We start from the raw sequence: 24365 nt of genomic DNA, 5'->3' as shown, positions 1-24365 counted from the left end.
AAATGCGCTGATCCCACACTGACCCCGAGTGATCCTTCAGTGTCCAGGGACTGCCGCCATTATGGGTGTGGTGGCCGCCATGATGGGTGTGCCGACCGCCATAATGGATTGAGGCCGCCATGACGGTTTGGAGGCCGCCATGATGGGTGTAGCAGCCGCCATGATGGATTGGGGCCTCCCTCATTGGAGCGGCGGCCGCCATTAAGGTCGTGGAGGCCGCCATGATGGATTGAGGCCGCCATGTTGGATGTGGCGGCCGCCGTGATGGGAGTGGCCTCTTCTCCGTCAGGCCAGGACGCGTCTCCCGCACTAACCGGACACGCTCCCACCCCACGGCTCCGGTCCCGGCCGTTCCGGACCCGCCACAACCCGGCAATGGCGCCTGAAGCGCCTGAAGTGCGGCCCTACCCACACTCAAGATGGCGCCGCACTCTGAGGCTTCACGGAACCTCCAACATGGCGGCGCCCGCTGCTGAGCCAGTGACGTCATTCTGCTTCCGGCGCGGGCCGGAAGTGGCGCCGCCATGGCGGCCCGGAGCTGCTGGGGCTGGTGAGGCCGGGGGAGGCCTTGGGGACACCGGGAGGGGATTTGGGGACACCGCGGGGACCATGGGGACACCGGGAGGGGATTTGGGGACACCGCGGGGACCATGGGGACACCGGGAGGGGCTTGGGGACACCGGGGGGACCATGGGGACACCGGGGGCACCATGGGGACACCGGGAGGGGCTTGGGGACACCGGGGGGACCATGGGGACACCGGGAGGCCATGGGGACACCGGGAGGGATTTGGGGACACCGAGGGGCCTTGGGGACAGCGGTGGTGGTGGTCGGGACGGGGGGGTCGGAATCGCGCCCGCGTCAGGCCCGGAGTTGGGGCTGGGGGCGCCGTGAGGGCCCCGCGCCCTCTTCGTGTCCCCTCAGTGTCCCCAGACCCCCTCCTGTGCCTCTCAGTGTCCTCTCAGTGTCCTCACCCCCTCCTGTCACCCCTGTGTCACCTCAGTGTCACCTCAGTGTCCCCTCAGTGTCCCCAGACCGCCCGTGTCCCCTCTCTGTCCCCATCTTGTCCCCAGTCCCTCCTCATGTCCCCTCCACTGTCCCCACTGTCCCCAGTTGTCCCTCAGTGTCCCCCAGAGTGTGGTGGCACCCAGGAGGTGACACTGAGGGTCCTCTGTCCCCTCCCCTGTGTCCCCATTGTCCCTCAGCTGTCCCCAGGCTGTATCATGGTTCTGAGGTGACACTGGGGTGACATTTTTGTGTCCCCAGATGCCACCATGGCCACCAGTGTCCCCTCCATGTCCCCCTGCCCTGTGTCCCCATTGTCCCCAGGCTGTGTCACAGTCCTGGGGTGACACTGGGATGACGTTTTTGTGTCCCCAGATGCCACCATGGCCACCAGCCGCTCCGAGGACGAGGAGTCCCTGGCGGGGCCCAAGCGGGGCCCGGCCACCCCCGTGGGGACTGTCCCCAAACGGCGCAGCTCCTCCAGGTAAGGGACACCCAGGGGACATTGGGGACACCAGGGACAGGGAGGGGACACAGGGACAGGGACTGTCCCCAAACGGCGCAGCTCCTCCAGGTAAGGGACACCCAGGGGACATTGGGGACACCAGGGACAGGGAGGGGACACAGGGACAGGGACTGTCCCCAAACGGCGCAGCTCCTCCAGGTAAGGGACAATGGGGACACTGGGGACACCCAGGGGACATTGGGGACACCAGGGACAGTTAGGGGACAGCCAGGGGACACAGGGAAGGGACACAGGGCAGGGACTGTCCCCAAACGGCGCAGCTCCTCCAGGTAAGGGACACCCAGGGGACACTGGGGACAGGGGAGGGACACAGGGGACAGCCAGGACAGGGACTGTCCCCAAACTGTGCAGCTCCTCCAGGTATGGGGCACACAGGGGACATTGGGGACACCTTGGGGACATTGGGGACACCTTGGGGGACACCAGGGACAGGGAGGGGACACAGGGCAGGGACTGTCCCCAAATTATGCAGCTTCTCCAGGTAAGGGACAATGGGGACATTGGGGGCATGAGGGACAGGGAGGGGACACTGAGGACACCCAGGGGACATAGAGAGGGGACACAGGGAGGGACAGAGCAGGGACACCAGGGACAGGGGAGGGGACACAGGGAGGGGACACAAGGTGGGGTGGGGGGGTTGGAGCTGGGGACATCCCGTGGTCCCTCCCAGTCCCTCCCAGTCCCTCCCAGTTAATCCCAGTCAATCCCAGTCACTCCCAGTCACTCCCAGTCCCTCCCAGTCAATCCCAGTCCATTCCAGGTTCATCAAGCATCGGAAATTCAACAATGAGCTGACGAGTCCAGCCTGGCCAAGCCCCCCAGTCCATCCCAGTTAACTCCAGTCCCTCCCAGTCCATCCCAGTTTGTTTTCCAGGTTCATCAAGCGCCGCAAGTTCGACGACGAGCTGGTCGAGTCCAGCCTGGCCAAGTCCTCGCGGGCCAAGGGGGGCCCTGAGCCCCCCCCCAGACCCGGGGGGGCCGCGGGGCCGGCGGGGGGGGGAGGGGCGGCCGCCGAGCCCCCCCCGGGCGAGAGGAAAAAGGTGGGAGAAACTGGGAAAAATGGGAATTTGGGGGGAATGTGGGGGGGATTTGGGATTATGGGGTTTGGGGGGAATATGGGATTATGGGGTTTGGGGGGAAAATGGGAATTTGGGGGGAATTTGGGGGGATTTGGGATGATGGGGTTTGGGGGAATAATGGGAATATGGGGGTTTGGGGGAAGAAGGGGGAATCAGGGAAAAAATGGGAATTTGGGGGTTTGGGGAAGAAAGGGAGGAATTTGGGGGGGGTGGAAGGAGGAAATTTGGGGGGAAAAGGGGGGAGTTGGGGAAAATGTGGGAATTTGGGATTTGGAGGGAAAAGGGGGGATTTGGGGGATTTGTGGAAAAAAAGGAAAAAGGGGAAATTGGGACCACCCCCCCCTAATGTCACTCAGGGACATCCTGGGGGCACTCGGGACACTCAGATGTCACCCCAGGTGTCCCCCCGGTGTCACCCCCCCCTGTCCCCCCCAGGTGTCCCGGGCCGTGCCCCCCCCGCCCCCCCCCCGGGCCCGGCCCCCCCCCGGCGCTGCCCAAGCGGCTCAAGAAGAGCAAACCCAGCCCCGCCCCCCGCGACCTGGGCAGGTGGAAACCCGCGGATGATCTGCTGCTCATCAACGCCGTGCTGCAGGTGGGACACGCCCGGGGGGCTGGGGAGACCCCTCCTCAACTGGGGGGACCCTCACACACCCGGGGGAACCCCCAAACCCCGGGGAAAATCCGCCTCGATTGGGGGATTTGGGGGATTTTTGGGGGGAAATCTCTGGAACGGTCACAATGGTTCTTTATGGTGCAGGTCATACCCACCTGGGGACTTTGGGGTGTCCCCCTGACCTGCAGGATTTGGGGGTGACCCCAGGACCCCTCCCCTGTTGATTTTTGGGGTTCTTTTGCCCCCCCAGACCAACGACCTGACCTCGGTGCACCTGGGGGTGAAGTTCAGCTGCCGCTTCACCCTGCGCGAGATCCAGGAGCGCTGGTACTCGCTGCTCTACGACCCCGTCATCTGCAAGTGAGGGACATTTGGGGGGTCCTGGGGGGTCCTCGAGGGACTTTGGGGGGTCCTGGGAGGGTCCCACAGGTGTGGGGGGGTCGTGGGATTCAGGGGACACAGGTGACACCCATGGGACACCCATGGGACATCCGTGGGACACCCAGCAGCGCTGGTACTCGCTGCTCTACGACCCCGTCATCTGCAAGTGAGGGACATTTCGGGGCTCCTGGGGGGTCCCAGGGGTCTCAGAGGTGTGGCAGTCAGGGGACACGGGTGACAGCAGGGGACACAGGTTGACAGCAGGGGGACACGGGTGACAGCAGGGGACACGGGTGACATTGGTGTGACACCCATGGGACACCCGTGTGACACCCGAGCGCCGGGAGCTTCTGCTTGAGGAGCCCAGGAGGGTCCCAGGTGTCCCCAGGGGGGTCCCAGGGATTTGGGGACAGTCCCAGGGGTGTCCCCAATGTCCCCAGTGTCCCCAATGTCCCCAGGCTCTCGTGCCAGGCCATGGGACTGTCCCTGAGGGGTGTCCCAGGGGTGTCCCCAATGTCCCCAATGATGTCCCCAGGCTCTCGTGCCAGGCCATGCGCCAGCTGCACCCCGAGGGTTGGTGTGTCCCAGGGGTGTCCCCGATGTCCCCAATGTCCCCAATGTCCCCACTGTCCCCAGGCTGTCGTGCCAGGCCATGCGCCAGCTGCACCCCGAGGGATTAGGGTGTCACAGGGGTGTCCCCAATGTCCCCAATGATGTCCCCAGGCTCTCGTGCCAGGCCATGCGCCAGCTGCACCCCGAGGCCGTGGCCGCCATCCAGAGCAAGGTGCTGTTCAGCAAGGCCGAGGAGCAGCTGCTGACCCGCGTGCCATCGGTCAGTGCCACCAAATGCCACCTAATGTCACCTAATGTCACCTAACGTCATCCCCCTAACCCGAGTGCCATCGGTCAGTGCCACCTAGTGCCACCTAGTGTCACCTAGTGTCACCTCATGTCACCTAATGTCACCTAATGCCACCTAGTGTCACCTAATGTCACCTAGTGTCACCTCATGTCATCCCCCTGACCCGCGTGCCATCGGTCAGTGCCACCTAATGCCACCTAATGTCACCTAATGCCACTTCATGTCACCTCATGCCACCTAATGCCACCAGGACCTGCTGCAGGCCGTGTTTTACCCTGCCAGGACCTGTCCCCTGCTGTGTCCCCATGTCCCCTGCCCTGTCCCTGTGTCCCTTGGTGTCCCCTGACCTCTCCCCGTGTCCCCTGACGTGTCCCCACCTGTCCCCAGAGCCCGGTGCCGTCCCTGGACACCTTCCAGGAGCTGCTGCAGCGCCACCCGGCCGTGTTTTACCCTGCCAGGACCCCCAAGGCCCTGCAGCTGCACTGGCAGCTCCTGCGCCAGTACCACCTGCTGCAGGACCAGACAGGTGGGCAGGGGGCCTGGGGGGGCTTGGGGGGGTCCCAGAGGGATTTGGGGAGAATTTGAGGGTCCCAGAGGGAATTTGGGGGGATCCTGGAGGGGTTTTGGGGGGTCCTGGAAGGTTCAGGGACCCCCAAAGTGCAGCAGCTCCTGCGCCAGTGGCACCTGCTGCAGGACCAGACAGGTGGGCAGGGGGCTTGGGGGGGTCCTGGGGGGAATTTGGGGGGTCCTGGGGGGGGTCTCAGGGGGATTTGAGGAGTCCTGGAGGGGTTTTAGGGTGAATTTGGGGGTCCCGAGGGGGGTCCCAGGGGGGATTTTGGGGTTTTTTGAGGGGTCTGACCCCCCTGGCCCTGCAGTGCAGCCCCTGCCCAAGGGGGATTTGGGGCTCCCAGGTGGAATTTGGGTTTTTTTGGGGGGGATTTTTGGGTTTTTTGGGGTCTGACCCCCGTGGCCCCACAGTGCAGCCCCTGCCCAAGGGGGATTTGGGGTTTTTGGGGTTTTTTTGGGGGGGATTTGGGGTTTTTTGGGGTCTGACCCCCCTGGCCCCGCAGTGCAGCCCCTGCCCGAGGGGGATTTGGGTTTTTTGGGGGGTTTTTGGGTTTTTTTGGGGGGGGATTTTGGGTTTTTTTGGGGTCTGACCCCCCTGGCCCTGCAGTGCAGCCCCTGCCCAAGGGGGATCAGGTGCTGAATTTCTCCGACGCCGAGGAGCTGCTGGACGATGGCAAACTCAGGTGGGGCTTTGGGGGGTCCTGGGGGGTCCTGGGGAAAATTTGGGGAAATTTGAGGGGTCCTGGGGGGGGCTTGGAGGGGTCTGGGGGATCTGGGGGGGATTTTGGGGGGCATTGGGGGGAATTTGGGGCAGCTGGGGGGACTTGGAGGGGTCTGGGGAGAATTTTGGGGGGATTTGGGGGAAGTTTGGGGGGGATTTGGGGGTGTCTGGGGGGGTTTGGGGGGGGTTTGGGGTTTTTGGGGTCTCTGCGTCACCTCTCACCCTCCCACAGGGACGTGCGGGACGAGGTCCTGGAGCACGGTGAGAGCGCCGGGAACTTCTGTCTGTCTGTCTGTCTGTCAGAGCTGACCCTGTCTGTTTGTCAGAGCTGACCCTGTGTCTGTCTGTCTGTCCGTGCAGAGCTGACCCTGTCTGTCAGTCCATGCAGATCTGACCGTGTCTGTCTGTCTGTCTGTCAGAGCTGACCCTGTCTGTCTGTCAGAGCTGACCCTGTGTCTGTCTGTCTGTCCGTGCAGAGCTGACCCTGTCTGTCAGTCCATGCAGATCTGACCGTGTCTGTCTGTCTGTCCATCCATCAGAGCTGACCATTGCTGACCTTGTCCGTCTGTCCATCAGAGCTAACCATGTCTGTCTGTCCGTCCATCAGAGCTGACCCTGTCTCTGTCTCTCTGTCTGTCCATCAGAGCTAACTGTGTCTGTCTATCTGTCAGAGCTGACCCTGTCTCTGTCTCTCTGTCTGTCTGTCTGTCCGTCAGAGCTGACCCTGTCTCTCTGTCTGTCTGTCTGTCCGTCTGTCAGAGCTGACCGTTGCTGACCCTGTCTCTCTGTCTGTCTGTCTGTCCGTCCGTCAGAGCTGACGCTGTCTCTCTGTCTGTCTGTCCGTCCGTCAGAGCTGACGCTGTCTCTCTGTCTGTCTGTCTGTCTGTCCGTCCGTCAGAGCTGACCGTTGCTGACCCTGTCTGTCTCTCTGTCTGTCTGTCCGTCCGTCAGAGCTGACCGTTGCTGACCCTGTCTGTCTCTCTGTCTGTCTGTCCGTCTGTCAGAGCTGACCGTTGCTGACCCTGTCTGTCTCTCTGTCTGTCTGTCTGTCCGTCCGTCAGAGCTGACCGTTGCTGACCCTGTCTGTCTGTCTGTCTGTCTGTCCGTCCGTCAGAGCTGACCGTTGCTGACCGGCGCCAGAAGCGCGAGATCCGGCAGCTGGAGCAGGAGCTGCACCGCTGGCAGGTGCTGGTGGACTCCATCACAGGTGGGCACGGCCGTCCGTCCGTCCGTCTGTCCATCCCTGCGTCCATCCCTGGTCCGTCCGTCTGTCTGTCCATCCCTGGGTCCGCGTGTCCATTCCCGTGTCAATCCCCGGGTCCGTCTGTCTGTCCTTGTGTCTGTTCATCCCTGGGTCCGTCCTTGCTCATCCTCGGGTCTGGCCAAGCGTCCGTCTGTCCATCCCTGGGTCCGTCTGTTGATCCTTGGGTCTGGCTGTGTGTCCATCCCCGTGTCCGTCTGTCCATCCCTGTGTCCAGCTCCCTGTCCATCCATCTGTCCCCGTGTCCCTCTGTCCCCAGGGATGAGCTCCCCGGATTTGTCCCCATTGTCCCCTGGCTGTCTGTCTGTCCCCTCACGGTCCCTCTGTCCGTCTGTCCCAGGGATGAGCTCCCCGGATTTCGACAGTCAGACTCTGGCCGTGCTGCGGGGCCGGATGGTTCGGTACCTGATGCGCTCCCGCGAGGTGAGAGAACCCCAAAAACCCCAAAACATCCCCAAAAACATCCCCAAAACCACCCCAAAAACATCCCCAAAACCATCCCCAAAAACAGCCAAAACCACCCCGAAAACATCCCCCAAAAATACCCCAAAAACACCCCATAAAAACCCCAAAAACAGCTCAAAGACACCCCAAAAACACCCCCAAAATACCCCCAAAACACCCCAGAAACATCCCCCAAAACCACCAAAAACCACCTTTAAATACCTCACAATACCCCTGAAACATCCCCAAAATACCCAAAGCCACCCCAAAAACACCCCCCAAAATACCCAGCAATATTTCTAAACCCCAAAAAACGCCCCCAAGTACCCCAAAACCTCACCTGGGACCCCCAAATGCCCCCAGATCACCCTGGGCAGAGCCACCAAGGACAACCAGATCGACGTGGACCTGGCTCTGGAGGGCCCAGCCTGGAAAATCTCCCGCAAGCAGGGTGGGTTTGGGGTTTTTTGGGGGGATTTGGGGGTTTTTGGGGGGATTTGGGGGTTTTTGGGGTCCCCCAGGGGTTTTGGGGGGTCCATCAGGGGGTTTTGGGGTTTCTGGGATACCCTGAGGGATTTTTGGGGCCATTTTTGAGGCATTTCTATCAAATCTCCATTTCTCCACCAACCCTTTCCCCACCATTTAACCCCCTCAAAACCCCCCCAAAACCCCTCAGGGGTGGTCGGGAACCCTTTGGAATGATTGGGAATTCCCAGAAATCCCCCAAAATTCCCGAAATTCCCGAATTTTCCCCTTTTTCCAGGGGTGATCAAGCTGAAGAACAACGGGGAATTCTTCATCGCCAACGAGGGCCGGCGGCCGATCTTCATCGACGGCCGCCCCGTGCTGGGGGGCAGCAAATGGAAACTCAGCAACAACTCTGTGGTTGAGGTGAAATTGGGGGGTCCTGAGGGGATTTTGGGGGGTCCTGGAGGGGTTTGAGGGATCCTGGGGGGGGATTTGGGGGAATTTGGGGGTCCCAGAAGGGTTTGGGGGGGTTTGGGGTCGATCTTCATCGACGGCCGCCCCGTGCTGGGGGGCAGCAAATGGAAACTCAGCAACAACTCCGTGGTTGAGGTGAAATTGGGGGGTCCTGAGGGGATTTTGGGGGGTCCTGGAGGGGTTTGGGGGGTCCTAAGGGGGATTAGGGTGTTTTAAGGGGAATTTGGGGGGTCCTGGGGGGGTTTGGTGAGGATTTGAGGGGTCCTGGAGGGATTTTAGGGGGTCCTCGAGGAGTTTTGTGGTGTCCTCGAGGGGTCCTGGGGAGGATTTGGGGGAATTTTGGGGGGTCCTGGAGGGAATTTGGGGGGGTCCTGGGGGGATTTGGGGGGTCCTGGAGGAATTTAGGGGGATTTTAGGGGGTCCAGGGGGGCTTGGGGGGTCCTAAGGGGCATTTGGGGGGTTCTGAGGAGTTTTGGAGGTCCCAGGATTTGGGGAGGGGTCTCTGGAGGATTCCCAGATTTGGGGTGATTTGGGGGAGCGGTCTCTGGGGTTTTTGGAGTCTCAGGGATTTTGGGGGGGTCTCAGGGATTTTGGGGAGGGGTCTGTGGGATTTTGGGGAGGGGTCTGTGGGATTTTGGGGAGGGGTCTCTGGGTTTTTGGGGTCTCAGGGATTTTGGGGAGGGGTCTGTGGGATTTTGGGGGGGGTCTCACCGCCCTCCCCCGCAGATCGCCAGTCTCCGGTTCGTGTTCCTGATCAATCAGGAGCTGATCGCGCTGATCCGCAGCGAGGCCGCGCGCCTCGGCCACCAGTGACACCAGTACGGACCAGTACGGACCAGTATGGGAGTGGGATGGGACTGGGATGGTCCCACTGACAGCAGTGTGGGACTGGGAGCCTCCCAGTGACACCAGTATGGCACCAGTACGGACCAGTCTGGGACTGGGACAGGACTGGGATGGTCCCAGGGACACCAGTGTGGAACCAGTGACACCATTAACACCAGTATGAACCAGTGCGGGACTGGGATGGTCCCAGTGACACCAGTACAGACCAGTACGGCACTGGGAGTGTCCCAGTTTAGGACTGGGATGGTCCCAGTAACACCAGTATGGGACTGGGAGCCTCCCAGTAACACCAGTATAAATCAGTATGGGACTGGGATTGTTCCAGTTTGGGACTGGGACCATCCCAGTTTGGGACTGGAACTGTCCCAGTGCCACCAGTTTAAGACTGGGACCATCCCAGTAACACCAGTTTAAGACTGGGACCATCCCAGTGCTCCCAGTTTGGGACTGGGATTGTCCCAGTGCTCCCAGTTTGGAACTGGAGCCCTCCCAGTGATCCCAGTTTGGGCTGGGCTGAATTTCCTGGGAATTGCCCCAAAATTTCCCCCCCAAATCCCAAACTTTGGTCCTTTCCCCAAAACCAGAATTCCCGAATTTTAAAGCTCCAAAGTTTTTATTGGATTTGTTCTCAAGTTTTGTTCGTTGAAGGGAAAAATTCCCAAAAAAAAAAAAAAAAAAAAAAGAAAAAAGAAAACAAAAAAAATCCCAAAACTTGGGAAAAAAATGGAAAAAAAAAGAGGGGGGAAATTGGGGAATCTCCCAAAATTCCCAAAAAAATCCCAAAAATTTGGGGCTGGGATTGGGGTGTGGGGAGGAAATTCCTGAAATAAATTCCAGAGAAAACCCAAAAATGGTGGAGTGTGATGGGGTCAGGGGGGACAGCACAAATCCCAGAGGGAAGTCCCAAAAAATCCCAAAGGGAAATCCCAAAAAAATCCCAAATTCCAAAGGGAGAAATCCCAAATTCCAAAGGGAAATTCCAGAGGGAAATCTGAAATTCCCAAAGGGAAAAATCCCAAATATTGGGGGGGAAAATCCCAAATTCCAATGGGAAAATTCCCAAATTTCGGGGGTCAGGAATGCAGGGACCCCCCCAAATCCTACAGGGAACATCCCAAATTCCAGAGGGACATCCCAGGTGTTGGGAGACCCCAAAATCCCAAGTTTTTCCCCCCAAAATCTCAAATTTCTCCCCCCAAAATCCCAAATTTTTCCCCACAAAATCCCAAATTTCCCCCCCAAAATCCCAAATTTCCCCCCCCAAAATCCCAAATTTTCCCCCATTCGCTGCCAGCGCGAGGTCGGGGTTGGGATTTTGGGAATTTTTTGGGGGGAAAAATTTTGGGATTGGGACAAAAGGAAACCCCAAAAATCCCAGTGGGAAAAAGGGAAAAAAGGGGGGGGAAAAGAGGGGGAAAATGGGGAAAAAATGGGAAAAAAAAAAGGGAAAAAAAGGGGAAAAAAAAGGGGAATGGCACAGTGGGATCTGTAAACGTTCCCAGGATGGGACCCCAAATCCCCATCCCCAATTTTGGGGTTTTTCAGGCATTGGCCCCCTCAGGGCGGCTCCTGTGGGGCCCCGGGCGGCTCCGGGCGGCTTTGGGGCATTTGGGGTTTTCGGGGTTTTTGGGGTCCCCTGGGGGTTTGGGGCATTTGGGATTTTCGGGGTTTTTGGGGTCCTCTGGGGGTTTGGGATTCTCTGGGTTTTTGGGGTTTTTGGGCTTGTCAGGGGTTTTGGGGTTCTCTGGGTTTTTGGGGTTTTTGGGGGATTTGGGGTTCTCGGGGGATTTGGGGGTTTTGGGATTTTTGGGGTACTCAGGAGATTTGGGGTTCTCGGGGGATTTGGGGGTTTTGGGGTTTTTGGGGGTCCCCGGGGGGCGCTGGGGCTCCGGGCGGGCTCCGGCTGCTCCCGGGGGGTTCCGGCTCCGCTGGGGCGGCTGCGGGAAAAGGGGAAATGATCCCAAACCCCAAACCCTGGAAATGATCCCAAACCCTGGGAATGATCCCAAATCCCAAACCCTGGAAATGCCCAAATCCCAAACCCTGGGAATGATCCCAAATCCTGGGAATGATCCCAAACGCTGGGAAATGCCCAAGGGCTGAAATCCCAAATCCCAGTCCCAGAGAAAACCCTGATTTCCCAAATCTGGGAAGGGTGGGAGAGAAAAGGGGGGAGAAGCTGGATCCCAAATCCCAGTGCCAGTGCCTCCAGTCCTGATCCCAAACCTGATCCTGACCCCAAACCCAATCCTGATCCCTGTCCTGATCCTCCTCTCAATCCTGATCCTGACCCCAATCCTGATCCCATTCTTCCCAATCCCCATCCTGATCCAAATCCCACAACTCCCAATCCCAAACTCCATCCCTATCCCAAATCCCATCCTGATCCTGATCCCAATCCTGATCCTGTTCCAAATCCCATCCCAGATCCCAAATCCCATCCCCATCCCAAATCTGATGCTGATCCCAATCCCAAATCCCGATCCCAAATCCCATCCTGATCCTGATCCCAAGCTCCATCATGATCCCAAATCCCAGATCCAAAATCCCATCCTGATCCTCGATCCCAAATCCCGATCCCAAATCCCATCCTGATCCTCGATCCCAAATCCTGATCCCAAATCCCATCCTGATCCTCGATCCCAAATCCCAATGCCAAATCCCATCCTGATCCTCGATCCCAATCCCAAATCCCATCCTGATCCTCGATCCCAAATCCCGATCCCAAATCCCATCCTGATCCCAGATCCCAAATCCCAATCCCAGCTCCCACCCCGCAGTCCCAGCCCCACCTGTGGGCTCGGGGGTGCCTCTGAACTCTGATCCCAACCCCAATCCTGATCCCATTGCCCCCATTCCTGATCCCCATCAAAAATCCCAGATCCCAATCCCAATCCCAAATCCCAAACCCCATCCCAAATCCCAAATCCCAATCCCAGTCCCAAATCCCACAGTCCCATCCCCACCTGTGGGCTCGAGGGTGGCTCCATTGGGGCGGCACCGCCCTGGGGGGATCCTGGGGCTGATCCTGATCCCGTTGGGAATCCCGGGGGGGATCCCGGGGCTGATCCCATTGTTGTTGATCCCATTGTTGCTGATCCCATTGCTGATCCCATTGCTGATCCCATTGTTGTTGATCCCACTGTTGATCCCATTGTTGATCCCATTGCTGATCCCATTGCTGCTGATCCCGCTGTGGATCCGGGGCTGGAGCTGCAGCGGGAGCGGCTGGAATAGCTGGGCCTGGGGTGGGAAACTGCAGAGAGAGGGACTGGGAATACTGGGAACACTGGGAGTGGGACAGGGAACACTGGGAATGGGACTGGGAACACTGGGAATGGGACTGGGATTAATGGGACTGGGAGCACTGGGAATGGCATTGGGAATGGGACTGGGAACACTGGGAATGGGATTAACGGGGACTGGGATCAGTGGGAATGGGAATGGGGTTAATGGCACTGGGAACACTGGGAATGGGGTTAATGGGAGCACTGGGAACACTGGGAATGGGATTTATGGCACTGGGAGCACTGGGAATGGGATTTATGGCACTGGGAGCACTGGGAATGGGGCCGGGCTCCAAGTGGGAGACCCCAGACCTGCCCTGGCTGCACCAGGAGAAATTCCCAAGGGGTTTTCCCAGGATTTTTGTAGGATTTTCCATGGGATTTTAGCAGGATTTTCCATGGGATTTTTGCAGGATTTTCCATGGGATTTTAGCAGGATTTTCCATGGGATTTTTGCAGGATTTTCCATGGGATTTTTTGGGATTGCAACCCCACCTTGCCCGAAGGCCGGGGACATTGCCAGGGTTTTTCCCATGGGGTTTTTGGGAATCCCCAGCTGTTCTGGGACTGCAGACCCACCTTGCCCGAAGGCGCCGATGCTGCCCCTCAGGGCCTCCAGGTCGCAGCCGAAGCGCCCGGCCCGGCCCAGCTCCTCATCGAACTTGCGCTCGCTCACAAAGTGCTGGGGAACAATGGGAATTCCATGGGAACGGGAACAACGGGAATTCCATGGGAATGGGGCAGGGGAACAACAGGAATTCCATGGGAACGGGGAAAACGGGAATTCCATGGGAACGGGGAACAACGGGAATTCCATGGGAATGGGGAACAATGGGAATTCCATGGGAATGGGAACAATGGGAATTCCATGGGAATGGGGCAGGGGAACAACAGGAATTCCATGGGAACGGGGAAAACGGGAATTCCATGGGAACGGGGAACAACGGGAATTCCATGGGAACGGGGAACAATGGGAATTCCCATGGGACTGGGGCAGGAATCCCCACAGGACAGAGTGAGAATTCCCGTGGGATTTAGACTGAATTCCCACAGGATTGGGGTGGGGATTTTTATGGGATTTGGGTCAGGAATTGCAATGGGATTGGAGCAGGAATTCCCACGGGATTGGGGATGGAATTTTTATGGGATTAGGGCTGGAATTGCGGGCTCACCTTGATGTCAGCCCTCAGCTCCTGCAGCTGCTCCTCCGACATCCCCGGGGCCGCCTCCGTCAGCTCCCGCAGCGCCTCGGCCCGGCGCTGCCGCAGGGACAGCAGCTCCACTGGGGGAAATGGGGGAAAATATTGGGAATTGGGAATAAAAACTGGGAATTCAGGGATAAAACATTGGGAATTGGGGAAAAAACCCCGGAAATTTGGGATAAAACATCGGAAATTTGGGATAAAACATTGGAATTTGGGATAGAACACCAGGAGTCCTAGCCCGGCGCTGCCACAGGGACAGGAGATCCACTGGGAGAAATAGGGAAAAATTGGGATAAAAACTGGGAATTTGGGATAAAAACTGGGAATTTGGGATTAAACACCTGGAATTGGGGATAAAACATCAGGAATTTGGGATAAAACATTGGGAATCCCAACCCGGTGCTGCTGCAGGGACAGGAGATCCACTGGGAGAAATGGGGAAAAACTGGGATAAAAACTGGGAATTTGGGATAAAAGCTGGGAATTTGGGATAAAACACCTGGAATTTGGAATTCCAGCCCTGCACTGCCTCAGGGCCACTGAAATGGGAATAAATTTGGGAATTTTGGGAATTCTCCTCACTTGCTTCTGCCTTGACTTTGTCCATCTCGGCCAGCAGAGCCACCTCCCGGTCCATGAGGCTGGAGGGGGAAAAACAGGGGAAAAGTAGGAAAAAATGGGGAAAAATTGGGAAAAATGGGGGGAAAGTGGGAAAAAACAGGGAAAAATGGGGGGCAAGTGGGGAAAATCAGGGGAAAATGGGGGAAAAGTGGGAAGGGAAGGGAAAGCTCGGCAGGAATTCCGGGATTCGCCACCAGGAGGCGCCGGAGCCGCGGGAAAATCGGGAATTGGGGCTGGGAGGAGCAGGAGGAGGAATCGCTGCTCAAATCCCACAAAAATCCCCCCAAAATTCCTCAAAAATTCCCCAAAAATCCCCACAAAAGTCCCCCAAAAATCCCACCAAAATCCCTTTTCCTGTCCTCCCCCCAAGCCAGGTGGTTCCAGCCCATCCCAAACCTCCCGGAATTCCCGAATTTTGGGATTTTTTTCCAGAATTCCCTGCACAGGCACCTCTCCATCCCAAAGCCTTGGAATTCCCACTCCCAGCCCATCCCAAATTCCTGCGTTCTGAATTCCCAACCTCCCACATCCCAACCTCCCCAGAATTCCCAGATGTCCTGACCAGCTCTGGATCTCCCCGAAGGCTCCCTTCACCCTGTGCAGGGAATTCTCCACCCCAGCCCATCCCGAACCCTCAGAATTCCCATTTTTCCCCCATTTTTTTCCCTAGAATCCCCATTTTTTCACGGATTTTCCCCATTTTTGCCCCATTTTTCCTGACCAGCTCTGGATCTCCCCGAAGGCTCCCTTCACCCTGCGCAGGGAATTCTCCACCTCGTCCCTCAGCAGGGCCCTGAACCGCGCCAGGGCCACGGAGCAGCGCTGCAGGTCCTTCAGCGAGCGCTCCAGGCTGGGCCCTGCAGGGGATGGGAAATGGGGAAAAATGGGAAAAAATGGGGAAAAAATGGGAAAAATGGGATTGGAAACATTCCTGAGGGCCCCTCGGCCTTCCCCTAGTTTTTCCTGATTTTCCCCCATTTTTTATTGATTTTTCCCAATTTTTTCCTGATTTTTTTCTGATTTTTTCCTGATTTTCCCCCCATTTTTTCCTGATTTCCCCCCCATTTTTTCCAATTTTCCCCTGATTTTTCCCAATTTATTCCTGATTTTTTTCTTATTTCCCCCCGATTTTTCCCCTGATTTTTTACCACCATTTTTCCCAATTTTTCCCTGATTTTTTCTGATTTTCCCCATTTTTCCCAATGTTCTCACTATTTTCCAATTTTTTCCTGATTTTTCCCCAATTTTCTCCTGATTTTCACAATTTTTACTGGGGCTTTTTTTCCTGACTTTCCCCCTTTTTTCTGATTTTCTCCCATTTTTTCCTGACTTTTTCCCAATTTTTCCTTGAAATTCCAGAGTTCCCCACTTCTTTTTCCTGATTTTTCCCCATTTTCCCCTCCATAATTCCCATTTTTTCCCATTTTTTCCCCATTTTCTCACCCAGTTTTCTCCCCCCGGGGGATCCGGGGCTGCTCCGGGTCGGGGTCGGGGCAGGAGAATTTGGGATTCCATTGCCCAGGGCTGGGAAAGGCAAAATTCCATCAAAATCCCTCCCCAAAACCCCAAATTTCCCTCCCAAAATTCCAGATTTCCCCTCCAAAATTCCCAGATTTCCCCCCCAAATAATCCCAAACTTTTCCCCAAAATTCCCAAATTTTCCCTCAGATTTCCCCCTAAATGTGCCCAAAATTCCTCAATTTTCACTCAAATTCCCCCAAAATTCCCAAATTTCCCCCAAAATTCCCAAATTTCCCCAATTTCCTGACCTGCCCCGGGCTCAGGGAGCGACTCCAGGGATGGGGAGCGGTTGCCATGGAAACCATTGATGGAAATTCCCAAATTTTTTTCCAATTTTTCCAATTTTTCCCAATTTTCCAACTTTTCCTCCTGCCCGGGGGCTGTGGGGGAGGGGCCGGGCTGGGCTTTGGCTTTGGGTTTTTTCTTCTTGTTCTGGAAAAAATGGAGAAAATTTGGGGAAAATTCAGGTTTTAATTGGGGAAAATGGGGGGAAAATCCATATTTGAATAAGGAAAAAAGTGTGGAAAAATCATAAAAAATTGGGGGGAAAATTGGGGGGGGAAATGAGGGAAATTTGGGGGGAAATTTGGGGAAAATTTGGGGGAAAATGGGGGAAAATTTGGGTTTTCATTGGAAAAAAAATGGATGAAAAATTGGGGAAAACTTGGAGAAAAGCCATAATTTAAATGGGGAAAAAATCCATATTTTAATCAGGAAAAAATAGTGAAAAAATGGGGGGAAGAAATTAGGGATTTAAAAAAAATTGGGGATTTTTTGGGGTTTTTGGGGGATTTTGGCGTTTTTTGGGAGGGATTTTTTTGGGAATTTTTGGGATTTTTTTGGGAATTTTTGGGATTTACCTTTTTCTTCCCGGTCACCGTCCATTCCTTGAGCACCTCACTGGCATTGCCTGGGAAAAAAATGGGAAAAAATTGGGAATGAGGGAGGGAAAAAAAAGAAAAATTCCCAAACATTCCCTGCCCAAACCTCAGATTTCACTCTCAGAATTCCCAGGTTTTTGGGAATTCCAGGATTTTTTGGGAATTCTGACCCTCCATGAGGACCTGAATGGTTTGATCCCAAAAATCCCCTCCCAAATCCCTCAAAAATCTCCTCTCAAATCCCCCTCAAAATCCCTTTTCCAACCCCCAAAACTGCAGAATTTCAGCCCCAAAACTGCAGAATTTCAGCCCCAAAGCCCAGAATTTCAGCCCCCAGCCCCAGAATTCCCAGATTTTCAGAAATTCCAGGGATTTTTGGGAATTCTCACCCTCCATGAAGGCCTGCACTGCCCTGTCCACGGCGTTGTCGAAGTGCTGCAGCACCAGCACGATCTCGGTGTTGCTGCGGTTGGGAACCACCGCCCGCACCGCCTGCACCTGGGGGAAAAACAGGGAAAAATGTGGGAAAGTCATGGAAAAATCCATGGAAAATGGGGGAGAATTCGTGGGGAAAATGGGGGGAAATCAGGGGAGAAAATATGGGGAAAATCGGGGAAAAAACAGGGGGAAAATCAGGGGATAAATGGGGGAAAAACAGGAGAAAATCAGGGAAAACCGGGGGAAATCAGGGAGAAAATCAGGGAAAAAACATGGAAAATGCCTGGGAATTGTTGGGAATGTTGGGAATTATTGGGAATGTTGGAATTATTGGGAATGTTGGGATGTGGCACCTTCTCCCTCATGTTCTCGGAGGCGCCGCCCTGCGCCCGCACGGCCCCGGAGCAAGAGTCGAACACGAACCCCGAGGGATCTGTGGGGAAATCCAAATGCTGGCACTGCTGGGCACAATTAATTCCCAGAAATCCCAAATCCCAAATTCCCAAATCCTGGCACTGCTGGGCACAATTAATTCCCAGAAATCCCAAATCCCAAATTCCCAAATCCTGGCACTGCTGGGCACAATTAATTCCCAGAAATCCCAAATCCCCAAATTCCCAAATCCTGGCAGTGCTGGGCCCAATTCCCAGAAATCCCAAATCCCCAAATTCCCTGGGAATGCTGGGCCCAATTCCCAAAAATCCCAAATCCCCAAATTCCCAAATCCTGGCAATGCTGGGCCAATTCCCAGAAATCCAAATTCCCAAAATCCAATCCCCAAACTCCCTGGGAATGCTGAACCCAATTCCCAGAAATCCCTTTTTTCCTCCCCCAAATCCCCAATATTTTCCCCAAAATCCTCAATTTTCCCCCTATTTTCCCCCCAAAAATCCCTTTTTTTTTTTTTTGGGATCATCCTCAGGTTCCATCTGGATGAGAAAATGCAAATCCCCGGGGCCAGGGCTGGAATTGCCTCTCAATAATTAATTAAAGGCAAATAAAGACAAACGAGGCCCTTCCCCCTCTGGAATTGGCACTGCAGGGAAATCCTCAGGGCCAGGAAAAGTGGGAAAAATGGGGAAAAATGGGAAAAAAAATGGGAATAAAATGGGAAAAAAACTGGGGGAAAATGGGGGGAAAAATGGGAAAAAATGGGAATAGAATGGGAAAAAATGGGAATAAAATAGGAATAAAATAGGAAAAAAATGGGGAGAAAATTGGGGAAAAGAAGGGAAAAAATGAGAATAAAATGGGAATAAAATGGGAAAAACACTGGGGAAAATAGGGGGGAAATTGGGGAAGAGAAGGGGAAAAATGGGAATAAAATGGGAAAAAATGGGAAAAAATTCCCAGAAAAAACCTGGGAAAAATAGGAATAAAATTAGGAAAAATGGGAGGGAAATGGGAATAAAATAGCAAAAAATGGGGAAAATTTGGAATAAATTAGGAAATAATGGGGGGGGGGGGGGGGAGGGAAAAAATGGGGAAAAATGAGAATAAAATAGGAAAAATATGGGAAAATGCCTGGGAAAAAATGGGGGGAAACAAATGGAAAAATTCCCTGAGAATTGTGGGGTACAAAATGGGAATTTTTGGGGTTTTTTTTTTGCATTTAATTTCCTTTTTCGGGACTTTGAAAGGGAATTTTGGGCTTTTGATCCCAAAAACCTCTGGAATTCCAGGGAAATTTCCATTAAACCTCAGATCCCAAAACCCCCAAACTTTTCCTTTTTCTTCCTCCATTTCCCAGCATTTTTCCCTAAATTTCCCCACAAAATCCCAAGAAAATCCCCCAAAACCCCAAATTTCCCCTTTCCCACTTTATTTTCCATTTTTTCTTTAATTTTTCCCCATTTTATCCCCTTTTTATCCCAATTTTTCCCCCTTTTTTCCCCAATTTTCCCCCTTTTTTATCCCTTTTTTCCTCAATATTTTCCCCAATATTTTCTCCTTTTTTCCCCCATTTTTCCTTCCCTTTTTTCCTTCATTTCCCCCTTCCATCTCCAACTTTTGGGATTTTTGGGCTGAAATTCCCAAATTTTGGGGGTTTTTTTTATCTCCTACCTTGAGCTGCTGCTTCTTGGACATCTTTGGCTGCAATTCCAGAAGTTTGGAGCAGAAATTTGGGATTTTGGGGGAGATTTCCTAAGAAAAAAAATGGAAATAAATGAATAAAAAATGAATTTTAGGAGGGGGGAAAAGAATAAAAAAATGGGGAGGGAATGAAGGAGTGAAAATGAAAATTAATGGGATTTAAAAGGATAAAAATTGGAATGATAAAAAATGGAATTAAAAAATAAAAAACGGAATTAAAAGATAAAAAAATTGAATTAAAAGGTAAAAAAAATGGAATTAAAGGGTAAAAAATCCTGGAATTAAAAAGAAAAGATTTTTAAAATCTCCGGAATTAAAAGATAAAAACCTGGAATTTTAAAATAAAGGAATTAAAAATAACCTGGAATTAAAAGTTAATGCATAAATTTATCCCAATTTAATCCCAATTTTTCCCCATTTTTTCCATTTTTATTCCCATTTTTCCCAATTTTCCCCATTTTATTCTCCATATTTTCCACATTTTTCCCTTTTTTTCCTAATTTTTTCCCATTTTTTCCCCATTCCAAAGGAAAATTCCCCTGGAAAACCAAACAAAGAAAGGAAACAAAGAAAATTTTAAAAACTTCCCTTTTTTAATAGAAAACTGGGACATTCCCAAAAGTTTTTAACCAGGAAAAGCCAAGATTAATTAGGATTAATTTATTAATTAATTAAGAATGGAACAGGGAAAAAATTTGGGAATTTTCCTTTTTTTTATGGAAAAATGTTGGAAAATTCCCAAAAAAATTGGGAGATTTGGGAGGCAGGATGAATTAGCAGAGATGCAGGGTTAATTAGGATTAATTAGAATTAATTAATTAAGGGATTTAAGCAGTGAATTGTCCTCCTGGGATGAAGCTGGAAGGGGAAAAAAAATTCCATTTTATGATAGGAAACACCCCAAAATATTCCCTAAAAATTGAGGATTTGGGAGGTTGGGAAAATCAGGAATAATTAACAGAGAGCTGGGATTAATTAGGATTTGTTAATTGGGGATTTTTCCCTTTTTTTACCCAAAAATGGAATTTTTTGGACGCCAAAGAAGGAAAAATCTTATGAATATCCACAAAAAAAATTAAAAAAAACCTTGGAAATATCCCAAAATAAATCAGTATCCAAAAAAAACCCTGAAATAACCCCAAAAAGTCCTGGAATGTCCCTAAAATAGAGAAATATAAAAAAAAAAAAGAATATATTTTAATAAAACCCTGATATTCCCCTCCCTTTTTCCATTTTTTTTTTCCAGCTTGAAATTCCCAGGGAATTTTTGACCTTTTCCAGGTGAATTCCATGAATTATTCATCAACTCCAATTAAAGAATTCCCAATTTAATTCCATCCTCAGCTCAAAATTCCCTTTTATTCCCATTTTTCTAATGGAAAAATTCCCTTTTTTTTCCCTGCCCCCATCAGAATTTGGGGGATTTTCCCCTTTTTTCCAATAATTCCTTTTATTTTCCCATTTTTTCATTGGATTTGGGATCCCTTATTCCCATTATTTAATTATTGAATTATTTTGGGGATATTCCAGGGGTTTTTAGGGATATTCTTTATTTTAGGGATATTTCAGGGGTTTTGGGGGATTTTTCAGGGTTTTTTTTTGGGATATTTCATGGTATTTTTAGGATATTGATTTATTTTGGGGATATTTTTGAGGTTTTTTAGGATATTTCTTTATTTAAGGGATGTTCCAGGGGGGGGTTTGGGAATATTTTTAAATATTCCCCACAAAAAGACCCAAAAAAACCCTCAGAAACCCCTAAAATGCCTCAGACCCCACAAAAAGAGCCCCAAAAACCCCACAGAGACCCCAAAGATCCCTAAAAGTCCTCAAATGCACAAAAAAACCCCTCAGAACCCCTCACAGAACAACTCAGACCCCCTAAATCCTTATCAGGGCCCCCCAAATCCCCTCAGACTCCTCAAAAACCTCCAAAATCCCCTCAGAAATCCCCTCAGAACCCCCTAAATCCTCATCATGGCCCCCTAAATCCCCTCAGACCCCTCAAAAACCTCCAAAATCCCCTCAGAAATCCCCTCAGACCCCCCCAAATTCTCTCACAAAACTCCTGAACTGGCCCTCACTCCCTCACAAAACCCTTCAGATCCCCTCACAAAACTCCTCAGCGCCCCCAAATCCTCTCAGCACCTCCAAATCCCCTCACAAAACTCCTCAAAATCTCCAGCACCCGCAAATCCCCTCACAAAACCCCTCAGATCCACAAATCCCCTCACAAAACCCCTCAGATCCTCAACTCCCCTCACAAAACTCCTTCAGAACCCACAAATGCCCTCATAAATCCCCTCAGTGTGACCAAATCCCCTCACAAAACTCCTCAGACTCCCCCAAATCCTCTCAGCGCCCCCAAATCCCCTCAAAAAACTCCTTCAGCGCCCCCAAATCCCCTCACAAATCCCCACAGCGCCTCCGAATCTCCTCACAAAACTCCTCAGACTCCCCAAATCCTCTCAGCAGCTCCAAATCCCCTTAGCGCCTCTGAATCTCCTCACAAAACCACTCAGATCCCCCTAAATCCTCACCAGGACCCCCAAATGCCCTCAGCTCTCCCAAATCCTCTCATAAAACCCCTCAGATCCCCCAAAACCCCCTAAACTCCCCCTCACCCCCTCACAAACCCCTCAAATTCCCTCACAAGACTCCTCAGCACCCCGAAATCCCCTCAAAAAACTCCCAAACTGGCCCTCAATCCTCAAAAAACCCTCAAATCCCCTCACAGAACAACTCAGACCCCCTAAATTGCCTCACAAATGCCCTCAGTGCACCCAAATCCCCTCACAAAACTCCTTCAGAACCCCCAAATCCTCTCAGCACCCCCGAATCCCTCACAAAACTCCTCAGACCCCTCAAATCCTCTCAGCACCCCCAAATCTCCTCAGTGCTTCTGAATCTCCTCACAAAACCCCTCAGATCCCCCTAAATCCTCACCAGGACCCCCCAAATCCCCTCAGCTCCCCAATCCCCTCACAAATCCCCTCAGATCCCCCAAAACCCCCTCACAAACCCCTCAAATCCGCTCATAAAACTCCTCAGCACCCCCAAATCCCCTCAAAAAACTCCTGAACTGGCCTCAATCCCTCAAAAACCTCCAAAATCCCCTAACAGAACAACTCAGATCCCCTAAATCTCCTCACAAAACCCCTCAGCGCACCCAAATCCCCTCACAAAACTCCTCAGATCCCCCTAAATCCTCACCAGGACCCCCCCAAATTCCCTCACAAAACGCCTGAACTGGCTCTCAACCCCTCACAAAACCCTCAAATCCCTTCACAAAATCCTTAAGACCCCTAAATCTCCTCACAAATGCCCTCAGCGCCCCAGATGCCCTCACAAAACGCATTCACACCCCTCCAAATCTCCTCAGCACCTCCAAATCCCCTCAGCGCCACCAAATCACCTCACAAAATCCTTAGATCCCCCCAAACCCCTCAGAACCCCCCAAATCCCCTCATAAATTCTTTCAGCGCCCCCAAAACCCTCACAAAACTCCTTCAGACCCCCAGAACCCACTCACCCCCTCACAAAAACCCCCAGATCCCTTCACAAAACCCCTCAGACCCCTCCAAACCCCCTCAGCACCCCTAAATCCCCTCACAAAACCCCTCAGACCCCCCCAAATCCTCCCTAGCCCCCCCAAATCCCCTCAGGCCTCTCAGCCCCCCCCCTCCCCCTCACGAGACCCCGCAGTTCTGCCCCATCCCATCCCCTCCGGAGGCCCCTCCGCCCCCTCGGCCGGACTCCCCCTGCTGCCCCCGCGCCCTCCGGGGCTCCCGGGGTGTCTCAAACTCACCGAGAGCTCCCGGGGGTTTCCAGGGGTCTCTCGCCCCCCCCCGACCTCACCCGCGACGTTCCGGGAGGGGGCCGCGGCCCGGCAGAGCCCTCAGAGCGCGGCAGCCAATCAGAGCTCGGATTTCAACCGCTAGCCAATCAAAGCGTGGCGCTCTCAGTGTTTTCACCAATCAGAGCGCGGAAAAGCTTCGTTTGTCCCGCCCTCCTCCCGCCGCCATTCAGAGAGAGGAGGGGCGGGGGCGCGAGGGAGCCGCTAGCCAATGGTAGAGTGGTTTTGTCCAAAAGCCCGCCCATTCATCGCAGTGAACCAATCATATTGCTTTATTCCGAAACCACGCCCTTTATGGGTGGAGCGGCGGGTGCCGAACGTGGACGGAAACTGCCGAGAGCGGCGGAAACGCCCGAGCGCGCTCCGGGAACGGCCGAAACCGCGCGCGGCGCGGAGATCGGCAGGTCGAGGGTTCGAATCCCCGGTCAGGAGCGGCGACATTTCGGGACTCTCCAACACGGGCGACACCCCAAAAACTGAGGGGGATCGTGGGGAAATAGGGAGGGTTGAACTGGTGACACCCCCCTCAATGCGCCCCCAGCCTCATTAAGAACCCCCAAGCCCCCCCTGAGTCCCCCAGTTCCCCCATAACGCCCCCATTTTTAGGGTCCAATTCCCCCAGTCTTTGGATCAACGCCACTCATTTTTAGGGTCCAATTCCCCATTTTTGGGATCCAAAGCCCCACATTTTTAGGACCTAAACTCTCAATTTTTTAGGGTCTCATTCCCCACTTTTAAGTCCCCAACCCCCCCATTATTGGAGTCCATTCTTCCCATTTTTTAGGATTTAATTCCCCATTTTTTTGAGGTCAAATTCCCCATTTTTAGGTCCCCAACCCCTCAATTTTTGGGGTCCCATTCCCATTTTTCGAACCCACCTCCCTCTCCATTTTTAGGGTCCCATTCCCCATTTTTAGGGTTCAGTTCTCCCTCTAGTTTTAGGTCCTAAACCCCCCTATTTTTGCAGTCCCAATCCCCCCATTTTTAGGACTCAACCACCCATTTTTGGGGACCAGCCCCCCACATTATTTGAGGTTTAATTCCCCATTTTTAGGTCCCCAACCCCCACCATTTTAGGACCCAAATCCCTCCATTTTTGGGGTCCCATTCCCCATTTTTGGGACCCAAAGCCCCCCCATTTTTGGGACCAAACCCCTCCATTTTTTAAGTTTTAATTCCCCATTTTTAGATTTAATTCCCCATTTTCCCAACCCG

General features: G+C 53.2%; 3 protein-coding genes across 4 annotated transcripts; 1 reads left to right on the top strand and 2 right to left on the bottom strand.

The window, feature by feature from the left end:
* Positions 1–490: 490 nt before the first annotated feature.
* On the top strand, positions 491–10098 carry MCRS1 (microspherule protein 1). 2 transcript variants are annotated; one of them, XM_058042058.1, is made up of 15 exons: positions 491–550; positions 1381–1489; positions 2406–2581; positions 3060–3202; positions 3474–3583; positions 4328–4436; positions 4854–4992; positions 5641–5716; positions 5987–6015; positions 6869–6961; positions 7356–7438; positions 7823–7910; positions 8223–8350; positions 9128–9247; positions 9423–10098. In XM_058042058.1, the coding sequence occupies exons 2-14, from the start codon at positions 1389–1391 to the stop codon at positions 9212–9214; spliced, it is 1362 nt and encodes a 453-aa protein (XP_057898041.1). In that variant the 5' UTR covers positions 491–550; positions 1381–1388; the 3' UTR covers positions 9215–9247; positions 9423–10098. The 2 variants fall into 2 exon arrangements, with proteins under 2 accessions (XP_057898041.1, XP_057898040.1); XM_058042057.1 differs by lacking the exons at positions 491–550; positions 1381–1489; positions 2406–2581; ... (1 more) ...; positions 3474–3583; positions 9423–10098 and adding an exon at positions 3733–3770 and having other exon boundaries at positions 9128–9358.
* A 580-nt stretch (positions 10099–10678) lies between these two features.
* Positions 10679–12270, bottom strand: LOC131094457 (sporozoite surface protein 2-like). Its single transcript, XM_058042060.1, has 2 exons — positions 12214–12270; positions 10679–11184 (listed from the first exon to the last, which is right to left on the bottom strand). Exons 1-2 carry the CDS (start codon positions 12235–12237, stop codon positions 10789–10791), a joined length of 420 nt encoding a protein of 139 aa, XP_057898043.1. The 5' UTR covers positions 12238–12270; the 3' UTR covers positions 10679–10788.
* Positions 12271–12333: 63 nt separating this feature from the next.
* Positions 12334–23136, bottom strand: SPATS2 (spermatogenesis associated serine rich 2; the record flags this gene model as incomplete). The annotated part of the gene is made up of 12 exons (XM_058042056.1): positions 23103–23136; positions 19266–19345; positions 17554–17635; positions 17152–17260; positions 16742–16791; positions 16130–16313; positions 15804–15884; positions 15082–15217; positions 14322–14380; positions 13707–13816; positions 13114–13216; positions 12334–12503 (listed from the first exon to the last, which is right to left on the bottom strand). Coding segments are annotated over exons 2-12 (1107 nt in total), but the record flags the coding sequence as incomplete, so codon positions are not given.
* Positions 23137–24365: the final 1229 nt, after the last annotated feature.

The sequence above is a fragment of the Melospiza georgiana genome, chromosome 29 (genome assembly GCF_028018845.1).
Source record: "Melospiza georgiana isolate bMelGeo1 chromosome 29, bMelGeo1.pri, whole genome shotgun sequence".
Taxonomy (NCBI): domain Eukaryota; kingdom Metazoa; phylum Chordata; class Aves; order Passeriformes; family Passerellidae; genus Melospiza; species Melospiza georgiana.
Note: the sequence above shows the minus strand (reverse complement) of the source record. Positions and strands in the feature narration are given on the sequence as shown.